This window comes from Microcaecilia unicolor, chromosome 1 (assembly GCF_901765095.1).
Source record: "Microcaecilia unicolor chromosome 1, aMicUni1.1, whole genome shotgun sequence".
Taxonomy (NCBI): domain Eukaryota; kingdom Metazoa; phylum Chordata; class Amphibia; order Gymnophiona; family Siphonopidae; genus Microcaecilia; species Microcaecilia unicolor.
The window spans coordinates 444,640,566-444,661,239 of NC_044031.1; the positions used below are offsets into that span (position 1 = coordinate 444,640,566).

Genomic DNA, 20,674 nt, shown 5'->3' on the forward strand with positions numbered 1-20,674 from the left:
GTGATCTAGCAGCTATAGTGGAGGTAGAGTTGAACCGTGCTCATAAACACCCATGGATGGAGTGATGGAAAGTAAGACAAAACATCAAGTTCAAGAAACAGCATGGAGAAAAACAAGGTGCAGATGAGATGGGTGCGGAGAGATGGGTAGCTAAAGTTCAACCAGGCATCATGAAAGATTGCCAACCACGGGACATTTTCAATGCAGATGAAACAGGCATTTAAGCAGGCTGAGGTGGCTGGAACAAAAGTGCCAAAGGAAAGACTGACACTGGTACTCTCATGCAACATGGATGGAAGCGAAAAATTGAAGCCAGTGACAACTGGGAAAAATAAACAACTACGTTGCTTCAAAAATGTCAAACAACTTCCAATAGCCTATGAGACAAAAAAAAACTTGGATGACCAGAGAAATTTGGCTGCAATGGCTAAAAAACTTGGATAACACAATGTGCAGGCAGAAGCGTGAAATTCTGATGCTGTGTGACCACTGTGCAGCACACAGCAAAGACGCTAGACTATCAAACGTTGCTTCTGTTCCTACCACCTAACACAACTTCACTTATTCAGACGATGAATCAGAATATCATTGTCAATTTCAAGAAGCACTACAGAGTGCTGGTGTTGCACCATCTGATGAGAAAAATGGACAATGATGAAAACATTGAGCGGCCGAATTGGCTTGCAAGCTAAGCATACTGGATTCACCACACATGCAGAAAGAGGTCGGGTGTTGTGTCACCCAAAGTACAACTTGACAACTGCTAGACGGGCTAGCTTTATGAAAGAATACTTTGATGATGAAAATCTTGCTTCCATTGTTGATCTCCCAGCTAGAGTGACTGCTGAGAAGTCTGACCAACATGTGGCAATTGATGACAACCTGAAGGGATCTGCAGATATAAACGATGAAGGGATTTGCTCAGAGTTGCAGTCTGTGGCTAAGGATGCTGGAGATATAGATGATAAGCCAACAGGGGTGGAAGTTGGCAGTGAGCACAAAGCAAGACCCACTGTGTCATTTGCTACTGCATTACAAAGCTTGAACATTGTGAGAGCTTATCTAGAGGGTAAAGGGTGCCAGAGTTATGAACATTATTGTGACCTGCTGGACCTTGTCTACAACACAAATAGACAAAACATTGTACAGAAAACAGTTACAGATTTTTTAATCCCTTATGATACTAGTTTTCTTTTGCAAAAATGTTATTTATGCTTTATAGATCTTTTCAGAAAATGGGCAATGACTTACAACATTTGTTTACTGTCCAATAGTAGTAATAAATAAGATACACTGGCTCTGAATAATTTCTTAACTCTTGGTTTGAAATGGTAACTTCAGTTATGTGCACTTTCTGAATAAGTACAAGTAAAAGTCTGGTTCGGAGCCCTTGAACTTAACCGAAGTGAACTGTACATTAGTAAAGTTATTATAAGGAGCCAAGAAATTTGATCATGAATTGTCTTTTCTGAATTTACAACACTTGATGCTCATATCCTTTCATTCTACCTTAAAGATTCGTATGCTCCTTTATTGAACGTTTTATAGTGGTTCCACAGAATATATTACTAATTTACTCAATCTATACGCAACAGAATATAGGAACTATCGAGCATGGCACAAGGATTTATTGTCTGTTTCCGAGTTACACTAGTTTTTATTCTCTTGTAAGATCTCCATCAGCAACTCAATTTATATTCACAATCATAAGTTCATAAGTAAATTACTATTGCCACACTGAGGCAGACAAAAGGTCCATCAAGCCCAGCATCCTGTTTCCAACAGTGGTCAATTCAGGTCACAAATAACTGGCAAAATCCCAAAAAAGTTCACTACATTTTATGCTGCTTATCCCAGATTTAGGCAGTGGATTTTCCCTAGGTCATTTTAATAATGGTCTATGGACTTTTCCTCTAGGAAGCCGTCCAAATCTTTTTAAAACTCGCTTAGCTAACCGCTTTTACCACATTCTCTGGCAAAGAATTCCAAAGTTAAATTATACGTAGAGTGAAGAAATATTCTTTACAATTCGTTTTAAATTTACAACTTTGTAGCTTCATCGCATGCCCCCTAGTCCTAGTGTTTATGGAAAGAGTAAACAAACAATTCACGTCTACCCGTTCCACTCCACTCATTATTTTATAGACCTCTATCATATTTCCCCTCAGTCGTCTTTTCTCCAAGTAGAAGAGCCCTAGCCTCTTTAGCCTTTCCTCATAGGGAAGTCGCCCCACCCCCTTTATCATTTTCATTGCCCTTCTCTGCACCTTTTCTAATTTCACTATCTCTCTTTTGAGATGCGGTGACCAGAATTGAACACAATATTCAAGGTGCGGTTGCACCATGGACCGATACAAAGGCATTATAAATTCCTCAATTTTGCTTTCCATTCCTTTCCTGATAATACCTAACATACTATTTGCTTTCGTAGCCGCTGCAGCACACTGAGCAGAGGGTTTCAACATATCATCAACGAAGACACCGAGATCCCTTTCTTGGTCGATGACTTGACTCCTAACGTGGAACCTTGCATGACGTGGCTATAATACAGATTCCTCACTTTACACTTGCATCACTTTACACTTGCTCACATTAAACATCATCTGCCATTTAGACGCCCAGTCTCCCAGTCCTGTAAGGTCCTCTTTTAATTTTTCACAATCCTCCCACGATTTAACAACTTTGAATAACTTTGTTTCATCAGCAAATTTAATTACCTCACTAGTTACTCCCATCTCTAAATCATTTATAAATATGTTAAAAAGCAACAGGCCCAGCACAAACCCCTGGGGAACCCCACTATCTTCCTATCTCCATTGAGAATTCTGACCATTTAATTCTTCTCTCTGTTTTCAATCTTTTAACCAGTTTTTATTCCACAATGGAACACTACCTCCTATCCCATGACCCTCCAATTTCTTGTGGAGTCTTTCATGGGGTACTTTGTCAAACGCCTTTTGAAAATCCTGATTCACAATATCAACCGGATCACCTTTATCAATGTTTGCTCATACCTTCAAAGAAATGTAATAGATTAGTGAGGCAAAATTTCCCTTCACTAAATCCATGTTGGCTTTGTCTCATTAAGCCATGCTTTTGAACATGCGCTGTAATTTTGTTCTTTATAATAGTCTCTACAATTTTGCCCGGCACTGACATCCGGCTCACCAGTCTATAATTTCCCGGATCCCCTCTGAAACCTTTTTTAAATACCCTCCAATCTTCCAGTACCACGCTTGATTTTAAAGATAAATTGCATATTACTAACATTAGTTCCACAAGTTCATTTTTCAATTCTATCAGTACTCTCGGATGAATACCAAATGGTCCAGGAGATTTCCTACTCTTTAACTTGTCAATTTGCCCCATTACATCCTCCAGGTTTACAGACATTTCATTCAGTTTCTCCAGCTCGTCAGCTTTGAATACCATTTCTGGCACTGGTATCTCTCACAAAACTTCCTCAGTGAAGACTGAAGCAAAGAATTCATTTAATCTCTTCGCTATGGCTTTGTGTTCACTGATTGCCCCTTTTACCCCTCAGTCATCTAGCGGTCCAACCGATTCTTTTGCTGGCTTCCTGCTTTTAATATACCTAAAAAAAAATTTTACTATGTTGTTTTGCCTCCAACTCAATCTTTTTTTCAAAGTCCATCTTTGCCTTCCTTATCAGCGTTTTGCATTTGACTTGACAATCCTTATTCTGTTTCTTATTATTTTCAGTCGGTTCCTTCTTCCATTTTCTGAAGGATTTTCTTTTAGCTCTAATAGCTTCCTTTACCTCACTTTTTAACCATGCCGGCTGTCGTTTGGTCTTCCTTCCTCCTTTTTTAATATGTGGAATATATATGGCCTGGGATTCCAGGATGGTATTTTTGAACAGCATCCATTCCCGAAGTAAATTTTTGACCCTCGCAGCCGCTCATCGAAGTTTTTTTTTTTCATGGTTCTTCTCATTTTATCACAGTTAAACGCTAACATATTGGATTTCCTGTGTATACGTACTCCAAAGCTAATATCAAATCTGATCATATTATGATCACTGTTATCAGGCAGCCCTTGCACCATTACCTCACGCACCAGATCATATGCTCCACTAAGGACTAGATCTAGAATTTTTCCTTCTCTTGTTGGCTCCTGTACCAGCTGCTCCATAAAGCAGTCCTTGATTTCATCAAGGAATTTTACCTCCCTAGAATGCCCTGACGTTGCATATACCCAGTCAATATTGGGGTAATTGAAATCACACATTATTATTGTGTTGCCCAGTTTGTTAGCCTCCCTAATTTACAATAACATTTCTATATCCGTCTGTTCATCCTGGCCAGGCGGACGGTAGTAAACTCCTATCATTATCCTTTTCCGCTTTACACATGGAATTTCAATCCATGGGGATTCCAAGATGTGTTTTGTTTCCTGCAGAATTTTCAATCTATTTGATTCAAGGCCCTCCTTAATATACAGTACTACCCCACCACCAATTAGATCCACCCTATCACTACGATATAATTTGTACCCGGTACGATAGTGTGCCACTAGTTATCCTCCTTCCACCAGGTCTCAGAGATGCCTATTATGTCTAATTTTTCATTTAGTGCAATATACTCTAACTCTCCCACCTTATTTCTTAGACTTCTGGCATTTGCATATAGATATTTCAAACTGAAATGGGCTCTTCTGTGCCTTCTAGAGAATGTTAATTTTGTGGCAGAAACTTCAAGTTTTAAAACTATGGAGAAAAGGGTATGGAGACTAGCTAATGAAGATTGCTTGCTTTTTTCTTTATTTTAAAATTCTAAGGGCTCTGTTTACTAAGGTGTGCTAGCGTTTTTAGCGCATGCACAAAATTAGCACATGCTAACTGTTCTGTCCTTTGACAGCCTTGTCTTAGTTATAGTAGGTTCCTGAAATGTGTTTAATGCGTTACTGCAGATCTGTCTGTAAGTTAGAGGAGCAATGCATTATGTGTAATATAGTTCACAGCTAGTGCAGACACACTTGTCTGTTTAAAAACTGTTATCATTGATGTAATGTTGCCTGAACCTCTTCTCCTTCTCAGCATAGCTTGACTGCCTTGCTACCTGATGGCTCTGTCTCATTGGTCTTTATATGCTCCTGTTCTTTGGGCTTGGGAGCCCCCCCTGCTTTTCCCCTTGTTCTAGCTTTGAAACTTTCTCCATCTTGTTTTCTGTCAGTACTTTGCCTGATAAATTCCCTGAAGAGAACTTGTTTTTTTACCTTGTAAAATATATCTTGTCAATAAGATATAGCACGTTCCAGGCATCCATTTCTAAGCTGTCTCTGTCTGTTCATCTGTTCTCCACCTCAGTAGAATTGTTTTTCCTCAGACTTCTACCTCCAAGCATTGTTCAGCCCAGAATAACGAAGTCCCTGTGCTATGAAGCATCCCTTCTGACTGTGAGTACATTGATGTGTTTATGCAATAAAGAAAATATCAGAAAAAAAAGAGGCTTCAGGGTGTGCTGGTGTGCCAAGGTTTATGCTTCAGGATATTAAGATTTTGTTAGTTTCAAGTCTTAAGAGAACTGAATACTAACTGTGTAGCCACCCATAGGAATATTGTGGGCGCCTACACAATTAGCGCGCACTAAAAGCACTAACGCACCTCTAGCACGGCTTAGTAAATGGGGCCCTAAGTATGTTTATCAATATCCTACAATTCCTCTTTTAAACCCTAATCCTTAAGCTGTGGCAGAAACTTCAAGTTTTAAAACTAAGGGAAAAAGGATACGGAGACTAGCTAATAAAGTTTGCTTGCTATTTTTTTTATTTTAAAATTAAAATTCTGTGTTTATCAATATCGAGCAATCCCTCTTTTAGACCCTAATCTTTAAGCTTTGGCAGAAACTTCAAGTGTCATTCTAAGCCAGTGATTCCCAAACCTGGTACTGGAGGCAACCTAGGGGCTTTGAAAATACGCCTCCAAGCCACTCAGGTTTTCAAGATAACCACAATGAATATTCATGAGAGAAATCTGCATGCACTGCTTCCACTGGAGAATTGAGCTACAAAGGTATTAACCTTCTCCTGGTCCCCTGTACGTTGATTGATTTCTTTTGATAACAGCAATCCTCTGTTATATTTCACCCTTTTGTAAGCTGATTTTACCATGCTACTTGGATAACCTCTTTGATCCAGATATTTTATAAATCTCCTGGCACTCCTCTTAAAATCCACATCTCTTGTGCAAATTCTCAATTCTCCAGTGGAGGTGATCGTTTAACTAACACCATAAAGAAAAATTGGGCTATAATGCAGTCACACAAAGTACTTTTTGATCATAAAGTAAGGGTAGCCTTTTCAAGATCATGAAATTTAAAAGAAATGCTCAGTCCCTCGAATTTACTACCGGCAATATTATAAGAGGGTCTGAATGTGTCAAATGGACACAAAAAGTGTGGTCACTGTAAAACATGTTCTATGACCGAAGAGATCGAAGAATTTATCAATCCAATTGAAGGTAGACTTTTAAAGTTGAAATACAATACTGACTGTCAATCAGCCTTTGTAGTTTGCATCTTGAAATGTGCATGCCAGAAAATATATGTGGGAAAAACCTCGAGAAGTTTACATCAGAGTATTACAGAAAATCGCTCCTGTGTTAAAAATAAAAAGAAAGGGGCACCACTGGTAACACATTGCACTGAAAAAAAACAAAACATGGTTTTGAATCCTTTAAATGTTTTGCAATCGATCACATTCCGTTCAATAAGAGGAGAGGAGATCGAAATAAGATTCTAGTCAGACGAGAACAACGGTGGATTCCAACTAAAGCTAAACAGAGAAAAAACACAATGTCTCATCCTGTCCTCACAATACAAACAAACCCAATACCATAAATACCCCAGATTACACCCTTCCGGTCTCAGACAGCTTGACAATTCTGGGAGTCACAATTGACCGAAATCTCACACTCGAAGATCATGCAAAAAATACAGCAAAGAAAATGTTCTACTCAATGTGGAAACTTAAAAGGATCAAACCTTTCTTCCCAAGGGAAGTATTCCGCAGCCTAGTACAATCAATGGTGCTAAGCCATCTAGACTACTGCAATGCCATTTATGCCGGATGCAAAGAACAAATCATTAAGAAGCTTCGAGCAGCTCAAAACACAGCAGCCAGTCTAATATTTGGGAAAGCGAAATACGAAAGCACCAAACCCCTAACAGAAAAACTACACTGGCTCCCACTAAAAGAACGAATTGCGTTCAAAGTTTGTACCCTGGTCCACAAAATCACTCATGGGGAAGCCCCGACCTATATGTCAGACCTTAAAGACTTGCCTACTAGGAACACAAAAAGATCAGCACGTACATTCCTCAATCTCTACTACCCTAACTGCAAAGGGCTAAAATATAAATCCACATACGCGACCAGTTTCTCATACATCTGCACCCAGCTATGGAACGCAATACCGAAGGCCATAAAAACAACGCAAGACCTAACTATCTTCCGAAGGCCACTGAAAACTGATCTGTTCAAGAAGGCATACCATAAACATCCATCTTAAATACTAAATAATAAGAGTATACACGACCTAGACACAACCAAAATCTTATCACTTGACTGATTAACCTCTTTGCTATTAGTGAACAAGCACTACCACTTCAATCCTTATGTCGAATATGGTCTCTCCATAGTCGATGACCTAATGTATGTTATAATCCAATTATTACCCAGGAACCTTCATGCAATACCATAATGTATTCTTCTTTACCATGCATGTATGCACATGGTATATATATATATATATATATATATATATATATATATATATATATATATATATATATATATATATATATATACACACACACCATGATCTGTTCCATGTATGTTACCATGTATGTATGCACCTTAACGCAATACCATTTGTAATTCTGTTACCCGGAAATGGCAACCGCCATTACGGCAAATGTAAGCCACATTGAGCCTGCAAATTGGTGGGATATTGTGGGATACAAATGCTACAAATAAATAAATAAATAAAATATTTAGAACCACGAGGCTTAAATTCTCAAATACAGTGGATGGGTTTTTTTTTTCTAATAATTCTCAAATAGAGTGGATGTTTTTTTTCTACAGAACCTTTCAGTCTGCTTTATAGAAAAAAGCATTATTTGATTAATTAATTTTTAGATCTCTGCAAATGAGACATGCTATATCTATTTAAAGGGCTGAGTTACGGTTGGAAGGTCGGCATTACACAGCCGGTGAAACGCCAACTTGGAAGAGTGGTGTACATATGATCTTAGTGAGAATGCACTCTGCCGTTTTTGTCTTGTGTTTGTCTTTGTTTTGAAGACACCAGCAACTTTAGCTGATTCGATGATATATTTTCTGCAGGTCTTAAAAGCACTTAGTCACCTGAAGAAGCTCACTGGAAGAGTGAAATGGAGAGCCCCGTTGGGTGTATGAACTTTAAGCTAAGTGCTGGTTATTCAAGTAAAGATGAGTACTTAAATCATGTCAGTGATATCAACCTAAGCTAAGTGCTGGTATTTAAGTAAAGATGTGCATTTAAATATGTTAATATCTATCTAAAAAAAGATGATATGGTTTTAAGCAACTCTTTAGCCGCTTCCACCGTCTCCAGGGTTTTTTCTGTGCCATTCCGAAATAGTTTCAGCGTGGCTGGATAAAGTAAAGCAAATTTTATCTTCCGAGTATGGAGTTCTGTACACACGGGTGCAAAAGCTCGTCTTGCCGCTGCCACTTTCGATGAATAATCTTGAAAGCATAAAATGCGCTTTCCATCATGTTACAGCTGCAGTCCAGATCTAAGCGCCTTCACAATTGCCTGTTTATGGGCATAGTGTAGGACTCGCAAAATCACAGCTCGCGGCCTATCTCCCACAGCTCTCCTCGGCCCGACCCGATGGGCTCTTTCAATCTTCAGCGGTTCTTGTAAATTGTTGAGCTGTAGCTCTTTAGGCAGCCAACACTCCAAGTAATCCACAAGCTCCGAGTCCTTAAGGTGTTCTGGGAGGCCAATAAGTCTAAGATTGTTACGTCTCAACCTGTTTTCTAGGTCGTCAAGTTTTTGTTCCAAATCACTCACTTTAGAGCGCATGGCTTCCGCTGGTTCCACGGCCTCCGTCAGCGGTCTTCAAGATCGCTAATCCGCTGTTGCATATGATCAAGGTCCAGATGAAACCCATCGAGTCATTCGTGGGCAGCTTCAGCTCTATCATATAGAGCCTGTAGTTTTTTATCTAAAGCGGCTTCCACCGCTGCCGTGACTTCCGCCGTTATTTCAGCCGTCCATGCTGAACACCCCGTGCTGGTCAGTTGCCCCGATGTCTCCGCCATCTTAGAATCAGGTACCTTGATCTTCTCTCTTTCTTTTGTGATTTCGTGGCCATCGCAACGCTCTATGTAAATATAATTTACTCTGCCTGCTTATCGATTATTCCCCCTCTCTCTTCTGGTAGAAAATCCTCTGGTAAGGCTGATTATAGCAAGGTTTTAGGGAGGAAATGTGGGAGCTCCGCTTTTCAGCGTCTTCACTCCTCCATGGCACCACCAACTGTGCGCCAAATGTTTACTTAAGTGGTACTAAGGAGAGACTAGTAGAGGTCAAGTGCATCAATAGGAGTTAAGTACACACCTTGAGCATTGCTCTGGGCATAGAATTAACGCAAGATAATTAGAAGAAAAACAGAATGTGGGTTTTGAATGCAAGTCAAAGAAAATATTAGAAAGATCAGCAGGAAGATACCTGGTAGAAAGTAGTGTGCTGTGGATGCTTAACAGAAAAATCTGCAGAAAATGCAGAGTAGGGACAAGGAAAGGAGGTAAACAATTAAGCTCTGCATGGAATTTGTTACAGTATATAAAAAGACTGTTTGAAACAAAGGCTGTCAGAGTGGATGGTGGCCTGTACTGAACACCTTCCAGTCTGGCTGACAGCTGCTGTCTAGCTTACAGACACTTTCCTCCGGTGGAATCTGTGAATGCTTTGCTTGTCTGATCACAAAAATTATCCTCTCTCTATAAAGAATTTAGCCTTGATCCTAAATTTCCTCAGCACATGAAATCTGAATATAGCCATTTCTATCTTAAGCTCTTGCAGAGCCTGAATAGTTAAAATAAATCCATTTTCCAATGTGTTCTTTAATGAACTACCATATTGCATAACAGTAAGTAGTGCTCCCAAGGAATTAAAGCAGAACAATTTTTGCACACTATGAAAAAGTTTTGCTCATGGCAGCTTGATAGAGGAAACTATCCACCTTATAATTGAAAGAGAAAAACGCCTAAATTTCGACCCAAATCAGGAGATAGACGTTTATCTCACAAAAACGAATAAATCGGTATAATGGAAAGCCGATTTTGGACGTTTTCAACTGCACTCCATCGCCGAAGCGTACAAAGTTGACGGGGGCGTGTCGGAGGTGTGGCGAAGGTGGAACTGGGGCGTGGTTATCGGCCGAGGAGAGATGGGCGCCTTTCGCCGATAATGGAAAAAAAGTATACGTTTGTAGCTAGAATTTAGGGCACTTTTCCTGGACCAGTGGCGTAGCCACAGGTGGGCCTGGGTGGGCTGGGGCCCACCCATTTAGGGCTCAGGCCCACCCATCAGTAGCACATGTTTAGCAGTAGCTGGTGGGGATCCCAAGCTCCGCCAGCTGAAGACTTCCCCCTGGTGGTAACGAAAACGCTACTCTCCATGATACTGGCACCTGCACATGCTCAGTTTTCAGTGTAAGCCTGCTTCAGACTGCCAAGGTGGAAAGAAGTGTTTTCCCGCCAGCTGAGATATTTTTTCAAGGTGGGGGGAGGGGGGAGGGAGAACACTTGGTGTCCACCCACTTCTTGCCCAGGCCCACCCAAAATCTGTTGTCTGGCTACGCCCCTGTCCTGGACCCTGTTTTTTTACAAATAAGGCCCCAAAAAGTGCCCTAAATGACCAGATTACCACCAGAGGGAATCGGGGATGACCTCCCCTGACTCCCCCAGTGGTCACTAACCCCCTCCCACCACAAAACATGATGTTTCACAACTTTTTATTTTCACCCTCAAATGTCATACCCACCTCCCTGGCAGCAGTATGCAGGTCCCTGGAGCAGTTGTTAGGGGGTGCAGTGGACTTCAGGCAGGTGGACCCAGGCCCATCCCCCCCTACCTGTTACAATTGTGCTGCTTAATGCTTAGTCGTCCAACCCCCCCAACCCACTGTACCCACATGTAGGTGCCCCCCTTCACCCCTTAGGGCTATAGTAATGGTGTAGACTTGTGGGCAGTGGGTTTTGAGGGGGATTTGGGGGGCTCAACACACAAGGGAAGGGTGCTATGCACCTGGGAGCTCTTTGACCTTTTTTTGGTTTTTGTAAAAGTGCCCCCTAGGGTGCCCGGTTGGTGTCCTGGCATGTGAGGGGGACCAGTGCACTACGAATCCTGGCCCCTCCCACGAACAAATGCCTTGGATTTATTCGTTTTTGAGCTGGGCGCTTTCATTTTCCATTATCACTGAAAAACAAAAACGCCCAGCTCACAAATTGTCGAATAAAACATGGACGTCTATTTTTTTCGAAAATACGGTTCGGTCCGCCCCTTCACGGACCCGTTCTCGGAGATAAACACCCATGGAGATAGACGTTTTCGTTCAATTATGCCCCTCCACTTATCCAAACCAATAAAAACAAAAACCTCCCATCACTCTCATACATTTTCTGAATTCAGTGGCTAGTAAATTTTGGCTTAAAAATTTTATAATCCCTTAAAATTCCCTGATTGTTTAAATAGCTTCTTATCCTGCTTCAAGGATACTGGCATTGAACTCCACAAATCAGGCCCTTAAGTCTTTTCTCTTTTGTTTGTTTTTTAGAAATGCAAAGCCAATCATAGAGAGTATGCTAATTGTGTAACAAACTGCAAAATAACTTGGGACAAAATCCCCAAAAAATTTCAAAACCATAATCATTGCAAATACTTTCCCTCTGAAAATTGTCCCGCAGAAACAGTCCATCTAGCCCAGTATCCTGTTTTGCAGCCACGTCACAAGTACCTGGCAGAAACCCAAATCGTAGCAACACTCCATACTAAAAATCCCAGGGCAAGCAGTTCCTTTCCATGTCTGCCGCAACAGCAGACCATGGACTTTTCCTCCAGAAATTTCTCCAATCCTTTTTTTAAACCCAGATACGCTATCCACTATTATCATATCCTCTGACAAAGAGTTCCAGAGCTTAACTATTCGTTGAGTGAAAACATATTTCCTCCTATATGTTTTTAAAGTATTTCCAAGTAACTTCCTCGAGTGTCCCCTAGTCTTTGTACTTTTGGAAAGTGTAAAAAAATTGATTCACTTGTACTCGTTCTACAAAAACTCAAGATCGTGTAGAACTCAATCATACCTTCCCTCATCCATCTGTTTTCCAAAGAGTCCTAACCTCTTTAGCCTTTCCTCATACGAGAGGAGTTCCATCCCCTTTATCATTTTGGTTGCTCTTCTTTGAACCTTTTCTAATTCCGCTATATCTTTTTTTTCAGATACGGCAACCAGATCTGAACGCAATACTCAAGGTGCGGACAAACCATGGAATGATACAAAGGCATCATTGTATTTTTGGTCTTATTCACCATCCTTTTCCTAATAATTCCTACAATCCTGTATGCTTTTTTGGCCACCATCGAACACTGAGCAGATTTCAGTATATTATCTACAAAGGCACCCAGATCTTTTTCTTCAGCACTGACCTCCAAGGTGGACCCTAGCATCAGGTAACTATGATTCGGATTATTCTTTCCAATATGCATCACCTTGCATTTGTCCACATTAAATTTCATCTGCCATTTGGAAGCCCAGTCTTCCAATTTCCTAAGGTCTTCCTGCAATATTTCACAGTCCGCACGTGTTTTATCAACCTTGAATAGTTTTGTATCTGCAAATTAGATCACCTCACTCACCATTCTGATTTCCATATCATTTATAAATATGTTAAATAGCACCAGTCCCAGTACAGATCCCTGTGAAACTCCACTATTCACCCTCCTCCATTGAGAGAAATTACCATTTAATCCTACCCTCTGTTTTCTGTCCAATAACCAATTCTTAGTCCACATCAGAACCTTGCCTCCTATACCATGACTCTTTAATTTTCCGAGAAGTCTCATGAGGAACTTTATCAAAAGATTTCTGAAAATCTAGATACAGTACATCAACTGGCTCACCTTTAGCCACATGTTTATTCACACCTTCAAAGAAATTAAGCAAACTGGTGAGGCATAAATTCACTTGGCTGAACCCATGCTGACTCTGTTCCATTAAATCATGTTTGTCTACGTGTTCTGTAATTTTATTCTTTACAATAGTTTCTACTATTTTGCCCGGTATCAACATCAGGCTTACCGGTCTATAATTCCCTGGATCACCCCTAGAACCCTTTTTAAGGATCAGCGTCACATTGCATCTTCAGGTACTATGGACGATTTTAATGGCACACATTTACACCTGCTTATTTTATGAATATATTTTACAGATGTATTTATGTACATAAATACTAACTCTCCCCCAATCCCACTTGAAGTTAGATAAATGTAAGTGCATATAGCCTATTTATGTATAAGGTTATGCATATGTGCAATTTTTAAAAAGGCTACTGTTGCACCTAACACACAGTTTTACCCATGGAAATGCCTTTTAAAATCACCCCCTAAAATGATTTTGAAGCATCATGAAAATCTATATAAAATAAATACTGTAAAAAAAACAAAAACTCTGCTCTCCTCCCAATCTGGATCAAAAGACAAAATAGCTAGCTCTATTATAAGATCTCATTTGCTACTTCTTGTTCACAATGATCACACTCTCCCCACCTCCACCTCCACCCCTACAAACCTTTCCCTTTTCACACCTCATTGCTCACTTTCTTGCAAGACTACTATTCACTTTCTCAACTAGCTCTCCCAATTATTTATTACAAAAGAATTACTCATTTTCTCTCCATAGCTCCTGCAGCTCTGTGTAACTCTCAACCTCTGACTCATGTGGAACCTGCTGTGAGCACATGGGTTTCTCGCATGCTGCGGCCACTTTTAACATGGCAGTAAATAGCTGCGTTCAGATTTGGGTTTTTTTTTCATGGCTACATGCTGATTTCCCCATTAGCACATTGTCATTACCGCCACGCCATTACCGCCCAAGCTAACTGGATAGCACTTAGTAATGTGCCCACACTACCTGATTAGCGCAGGAACGTTTACTCTCGGCCCCCAGACACACCTCCCACACTAGAAAATAAAAAAATATTCCCGCACAAGATTAGCGCACACTAAGCAGAACTACTATACTAACTCAGCAAGCACTGGGAAAGCATCACAGGAAAATGGACTATTAGTTCTACTCAAGCACATTTAGAACCATGTTCATCTGGTGTGGTTCACCAGTTGGCAAATAAAATTGTGCTATGTTGACAGTAATAGTGAATAAATCTTTGCAAGCTGGAGAATTGCCAGCTGATTATAAGCAACCGACAGTTAGACCATTGATGAAGCACGAAACCCTTGATCCATTAGTGCTGGGAATTTATAGACCAACTAGTAAAAAAAGCCCCGTTTCTGATGCAAATGAAACGGGGGCTAGCAAGGTTTTCTTCTGTGTGCATGTGGAAGTGTGTGTGTCTCTGCCCTCTCTCCCCTCCCCCCTCTGAGTCCTTCACTGTTACAGAGAAAGCGATTTGATTTCGTGCTTTGTTTGTGTTACAGCAAGGGCGGGGCAGACACTCATGGGGAAACCGGATATCTTTCCCCCTTCACACTTCCGGCTGGAGGCTTCATAGAATGTTGGTGGTGCCTTTTATAGAGAGAGATATCTGTACTCCTATTTGTAGGTAAGGTGATTGAGAAAGTTGTTTTGGGTCATTTGGAGGAGTTCATTGAGTTGAATTTGATCTCTGATTGGAACCAATATGGTTTCCACCTGGCACATGGTGTTGAGACTTTGTTAATTGCTACGGTTGATGAGATGTGAAGAGGTATGGACATTGATCAATGTTTTTGTTTGGGTCTCTGTATATGGCCTCTGCTTCTGACTTGGTGGATACTATTTTGTTATTAAGGAAACTGCAAGGCTTAGGGACAAGGGATCAGGTTTACAAGTGGTTTGTCTCATATTTCTCTGAGCAGTTTATGTGTGTGAAAAGTGGTGGTGTAGTATCACCAGTGGTGCGTTTCTAGAGGTGTACCGCAGGGTTCCACATTGTCAGTTCTGCTTTTTAATGTTTATATAGCTTCATTGGGGCAGGTGTATAAGTCATTGGAAGTTTTGTATCGTTTGCATGCTGGTGATGTTCTAATTTTCTTCCCAATTATATACTGTGGAGACGGCTGGCAATCCAGGTTCAGGATTATATGAGGAAAATTGGGGGAATTGATGAGTATGAATGAACTTGTATTCAGTGTTGCTAGAACTGAGATCATAATTGTGAAGAAGAGTTGTAACCAAGTTTTTTGTATTGATGGGATTGTATTGCCAGTAAAGAAGGAATTGTTGGGTGTTGTTTTGGATAACAAGCTGACTATGTGAGAACAGATTGTTAGGGTCATACACATATCTTTTTATCAACTCAGCTTGTTATACAAGTTAAAACCAAAGTTGACAATGGCAGATTTTCAAAATGTGGTTCAAAGTTTGATTTTAAGTAGACTACTGTAATGCATTGTACTTAGGAACTGAGAATTCCCGGGTGAAGGCTTTGCAAATTATTCAGAATTCTGCAGCTAGATTGATTGTAGGTACGTCTACGTTTGTTCATATAACAACTCTGAAACAGCTGCACTGGCTGCCAATGAAATATAGAATATAGTACAAGGCTTTGTATGGGACGTGCTTCCCAAATCTCCCAGAGCAATTTTGTAGCAGAAACAAGAAGAGAGTGAGACCATTACCTACTCACTGGCATGTCATGGTCCGATACCAGATTGTCATCTCAAGTTTGAAATCAATGAGGTAGATCATCAATGCAATAGAACAAGTCAGAATGCAAACCCCAATTCTTCCGCAAAATGGCATCTTTAACAGACATATTAATAAAGTTGTACAATCTGAAATGTGGTTACACAAATATCACAGAAAAAGTTAAGTTTTAATTTCACCTTAAAAAATGATTTTCCAGAGTCATCCAGCTTCAGCTCCATTGTCTTTTCCACCATAAGCAAGTTGACAGCACTGGATAAAAGACTTCCTTGCAACTGAGGGCGCTTCAGGCTACTTTCTTCCTCACTCGTTAGATGAAAGGCTACATGTTTTAGAGCTGTTGAACGGACACTAAAGAAACCAAAGTCATCATACTGAGAGCGCGTGTCAGGAAAAAAAAAAGTTACTTACCTGTAGCAGGTGTTCCCCATGGTCAGCAGGATACAAGTCCTCACAGCATGAGTGACACTGACAGGACATGAATGTTGGAACACTGCCCCAACTTTGATCCCTCTTCAAGCTTTTGAGTTGCCTCAGCATGCATGTGTACCAATTCCTGTTTGCCGCTATCAGGTGGAATTACCTCAGTCTAGTAAAAAGCTGAAAATAAAATATGACTCCTTGGGAAGTGGGTGGGTATGTATCCTGCTACTCCAACAACCACATAACTTGGCTGTCTCCAAGGACAAACAAATTAACAAGTCCTTCAACATGGGACTCCCTAGCTACAGGCTGCCTTCGACATAAAAAACAGGGGAAGAAACCTAACAATGAAAGGTGATGCAACAGCGAACACCAACAAATATTTTTGATGGAAATAAGCCACTTTATATTCACTCCATTTATTTGGAATGCAGCATGAAAATGAAGATAAATGAGCATAAGGGGCATGTTTTGTTAGATTCTAACCCTCAAAGAGATTCTGGAGGAGAGACAGGACAAACTTACTGAGGTCTCAGGAGTCTCTTATCAAACAGCAATGAGATGTGAATATATGAATAGGATTCCATGTTGCACCCCAGCAAATTTCCTCCATGGAGGCTGATTTTAAATGGGCAACTGATACAGCCATAGCTCTTACATTATGACCATGATATGACCCTGAAGAGTCAAGCATGCCTGGGAATAAGTAAAAGAAATGCAATTTGCTAACCAAATTCACAGAACGGTAGTCCCCATTTTTTTGTAGGGTGAAAAGAAAGAAAAGACTGGGTAGAAACTATCTAAGGGCTTTTGTCTGTTCCAAATAGAAGGCTAGGGTTCTCTTGTAATCTAATGTGTGCAATGTGCTTTCAGCTATGGGACCATGAGGCCTTTGGAAAAATAATCATGAAAATTAACTGTTCACTAAACCTACTAACAGTTCAACTAAACTGCCCTAAGACCATTGGAAAATACTGCACCTGGGCTCACCCTTAAGATTTTAGATTTATTATTTATAACCCACCCTTATCCAGGGCGAGGTACAATATACACAAATACAAATTCAAAAACATACAAATAAAACAAACAAAAAAATTCATAAACCAGCCCATGCCACAGTTTAGAAATGATCAAAAAAATATAAAGCACAGCAGTAGCATAGAAAGCCAGGCACAACATGTGACTTCAATTGATGCCTGAATGTCAACAAATGGGACTCATGTTCCAATCCAGCTGGCAGCCGGTTCTATGCAAGAGGCACCGCAATAGAAAAAGGTTCCTTTTCTAGTCACATTCAGATGAAATTGATTCATTGCAGGCACAACTAAATTTCCAGCACTCATTGACCGCAAATGTCTCTGCGGAACATAATGATGAATAACATTCTTCAGATATGCAGCAGCATCATGAAACAAAACATGATAAACCAACAGTAACAACTTAAATTTTACCCTAAATGCAACCAGCAGCCATCTCAATCACTTTAAGTAAGCTGTGATCATTATTTCAGCAAACCAAAAACAAGGCATACCGCTGAATTCTGAACAATTTGTAAAGAATGAACACAAATCGCTGGTAGCCCCAAGTATACAATGTTTACAATAATCCAGGCCAGTTAACACCATAGCCTCCACCACCCTCACAAAATCCACTGCCAGAAGCACACAGCATAACTGACTAAAAAGATGTAATTTAAAAACAGTGGTACGAATCAGGTGCTGAATCTAGGGTCTAAATGAAAAACCAGCATCTAACAAACCCCCCAGAGTCCATACCCATATCAATACTCTTACAGAAATACCCGACAGGGAAACAAACTCCGGAAAAACAAAAGAGGCATCAACACTCACAAAAAGCAACTCAGTTTTATTCATATTCAACTGTAATTGATTTCATTGCAACCACAGCAACACTTCATCAAACATACACTGCATTTTCTGGATCATATCATGCACACTCAGAGCTAACAGAAAAAAAAAACTGAATATCATTGGCATATATGCAGAACGAGACCCCCAACGCCCATAGCAAATGTCCCAAAGGCCTCAAAAAGATGTTAAAAAGCACTGTTGACAACGCAGAGGCCCTGAGGCTCCCCGTTTCAAAAGAGTACAATACAGATAATTTATCTCCCACAGCCATCCTTTGCTTCCTTCCCTGTGAGTATGATTGAAACCACAATAACACTGTTCTTGCACACCCCAAGCACCAAGGAGCTGCACCAAAATTTCATGATCAACAGTATCAAACACTGCTGATATATCCCAAAATGCAAAGGAGTAACTTGCATGATTATCCAAACCTAAACGTATGTACCTCATCAATAGTTTCAGCTATCAGCGCCTCGGTGCTATGTGCTCTACAGAACCCATATTGATTCTCATCCAACTAATTTTTTCGTGTCAGAAAATCATTCAACTGCACATAATCAGACTGTTCCAACAACTTAGCAAAAACCAGCAGAGAAGAAATTGGCCGATATTTAGCTAAATCAGTACAACCTACCTTATAATCTTTTACCACAGAGCATACAGTTGACAATTTAAGCTGATGTCAGTGGAGATAGACAATGTCTCCAAACTGGTGCCAGTCATTCAGACTTCAAAAGAGCATTACTTTACACAAAAAAGACTGTGCAGACAGGCAGACTCCTTTTCAAGGACGTCACAGCGCTGTACCCACTTGTGTGGTATGAGATAAGTAGTCATCAGATTACTGCTGCTAACATATTTTGAATGTAATAAAAATTGAAGTAGGCTCTTTCCCTTTGGAGGCAAATGATTGATAAATTGGAAGGAGCTTGGATCTGAAATAGCTGGGCTACAAGAGATCCGACAGGCCATTTACACGTTTATCCGATGCCCCCTAGCTTTTTATGTCTTTTTTTAAGGTGTGCTATTTTAGAGAATTAATTTTGTATTACCACTTGTACACACATACACACTGACACCCAGAGGAGCATCTTCCATCAAGTCCATTCTTCTCTCCAAAATACATCTACATTCATACCCATCCTTTCTTCCTAAGTGTTGCATTTTGCAGCAAGCCTATCTACTACTACTACTTATAATTTCTATAGCGCTACTAGACGTACAAACACCTACCTTTGGGTATTATTTTGCTACACATACTGCTTCTGGGAAGCGGAACTAGGACAAACAATTAATATCCTCTTCTACCCCAGAACTAAAAAACAAGCCAGACAACAAACCCGAAACACAGACATAACCTCAGAACATTTATTATACACTTTAGGAAGGAACTTTGTATGAGGGCGAAGACCATCCTGCTGCTGAAAAACTTAGTATAAGCTGGATCAGTTACTATAACTTGGAGCTCACTTTCTCTGCAACCAAAAATAAGGCCTTCCAGGTCAGTTTACAGGTATTCGGTGGCTTAAAATGACCTTCCAACAACTGAGTTAAAACAACATTGAGGTCCTATTATGACAATGCAGAAGGCTTGATATGAGGCTTCAACAGAAGTAAACCCCACATAAACCAAACAACTAAAGGCTGTACAGAGATAGGTTTACTTTCTATATAATGGTGATGTGTGTCAACCGCACTAATGTGTACCCTAATAGAGTTAGGTTTGAAAATATGACAGATAAAAGCAGAAAATAGTCAAGCTATTTTTTTGTGGGACAGGAAAAGGGAATTAGGGTGTTTCTGCCACATCAGACAGTAAATCTTTTCCATTTAATTAACACTGTAAGACCTTCTACTAGAATCCCCCCTTGAAGGCAGAATTACCTGTGAAACATTACCAGGCAGGTCTAGGAAAGTTAAGGTTATCTTCTCAACATCCAAGCTGTGAGGGAAAGGAACTCGATGTTGATGTGCAATTCGTTCCCCAAACCTGTGTGACCAGTGTTGTGGAATTCCCCTGTTTTACAAGTCTTATGGAAAGTGCCAGAAGAGGGAAGCACACTTGCCTCAGCCAAAATGGAGCTATGAGAATCATCCTATGAATTCCAGCTGAGTTGACAGGCTCAGTTGAAAGTTTGCCTAATTTATGACAAACCTTTTTTACTTGTTGTCCACCAAGATTCATAAAGTATGCAGACTATACATTTTTTAATACAATTTAAATAAAATAACTCCAAGACCTGGGCAGTGATATGGACAGATCTTTGAGCCCCTTTCTAAGATGTTCTCTCTACCAGCCAATCACCCAAACAAGGAAACATGAGCACACCCAGTCTGATCGCTACTACTATGAAGCATTTCGCAAAGATCTGAAGAGATGATGCTAGTCAAAGGGCAGAATACAATACTAGAAGTGATACTTCTCTGTTACAAATCTGAA

At 40.3% G+C, this 20,674-nt stretch overlaps 1 protein-coding gene across 1 annotated transcript in view; it reads right to left on the reverse strand.

Annotated features, from left to right (window-relative positions):
- Positions 1 to 20,674, reverse strand: part of RTTN (rotatin) — a 478,682-nt gene that overhangs the window by 303,005 nt on the left and 155,003 nt on the right. Inside the window, exon 18 of the mRNA XM_030212687.1 lies at positions 16,120 to 16,291. Coding sequence (XP_030068547.1) covers positions 16,120 to 16,291 — 172 coding nt within the window. The remainder of the gene's footprint in view (positions 1 to 16,119; positions 16,292 to 20,674) is intronic.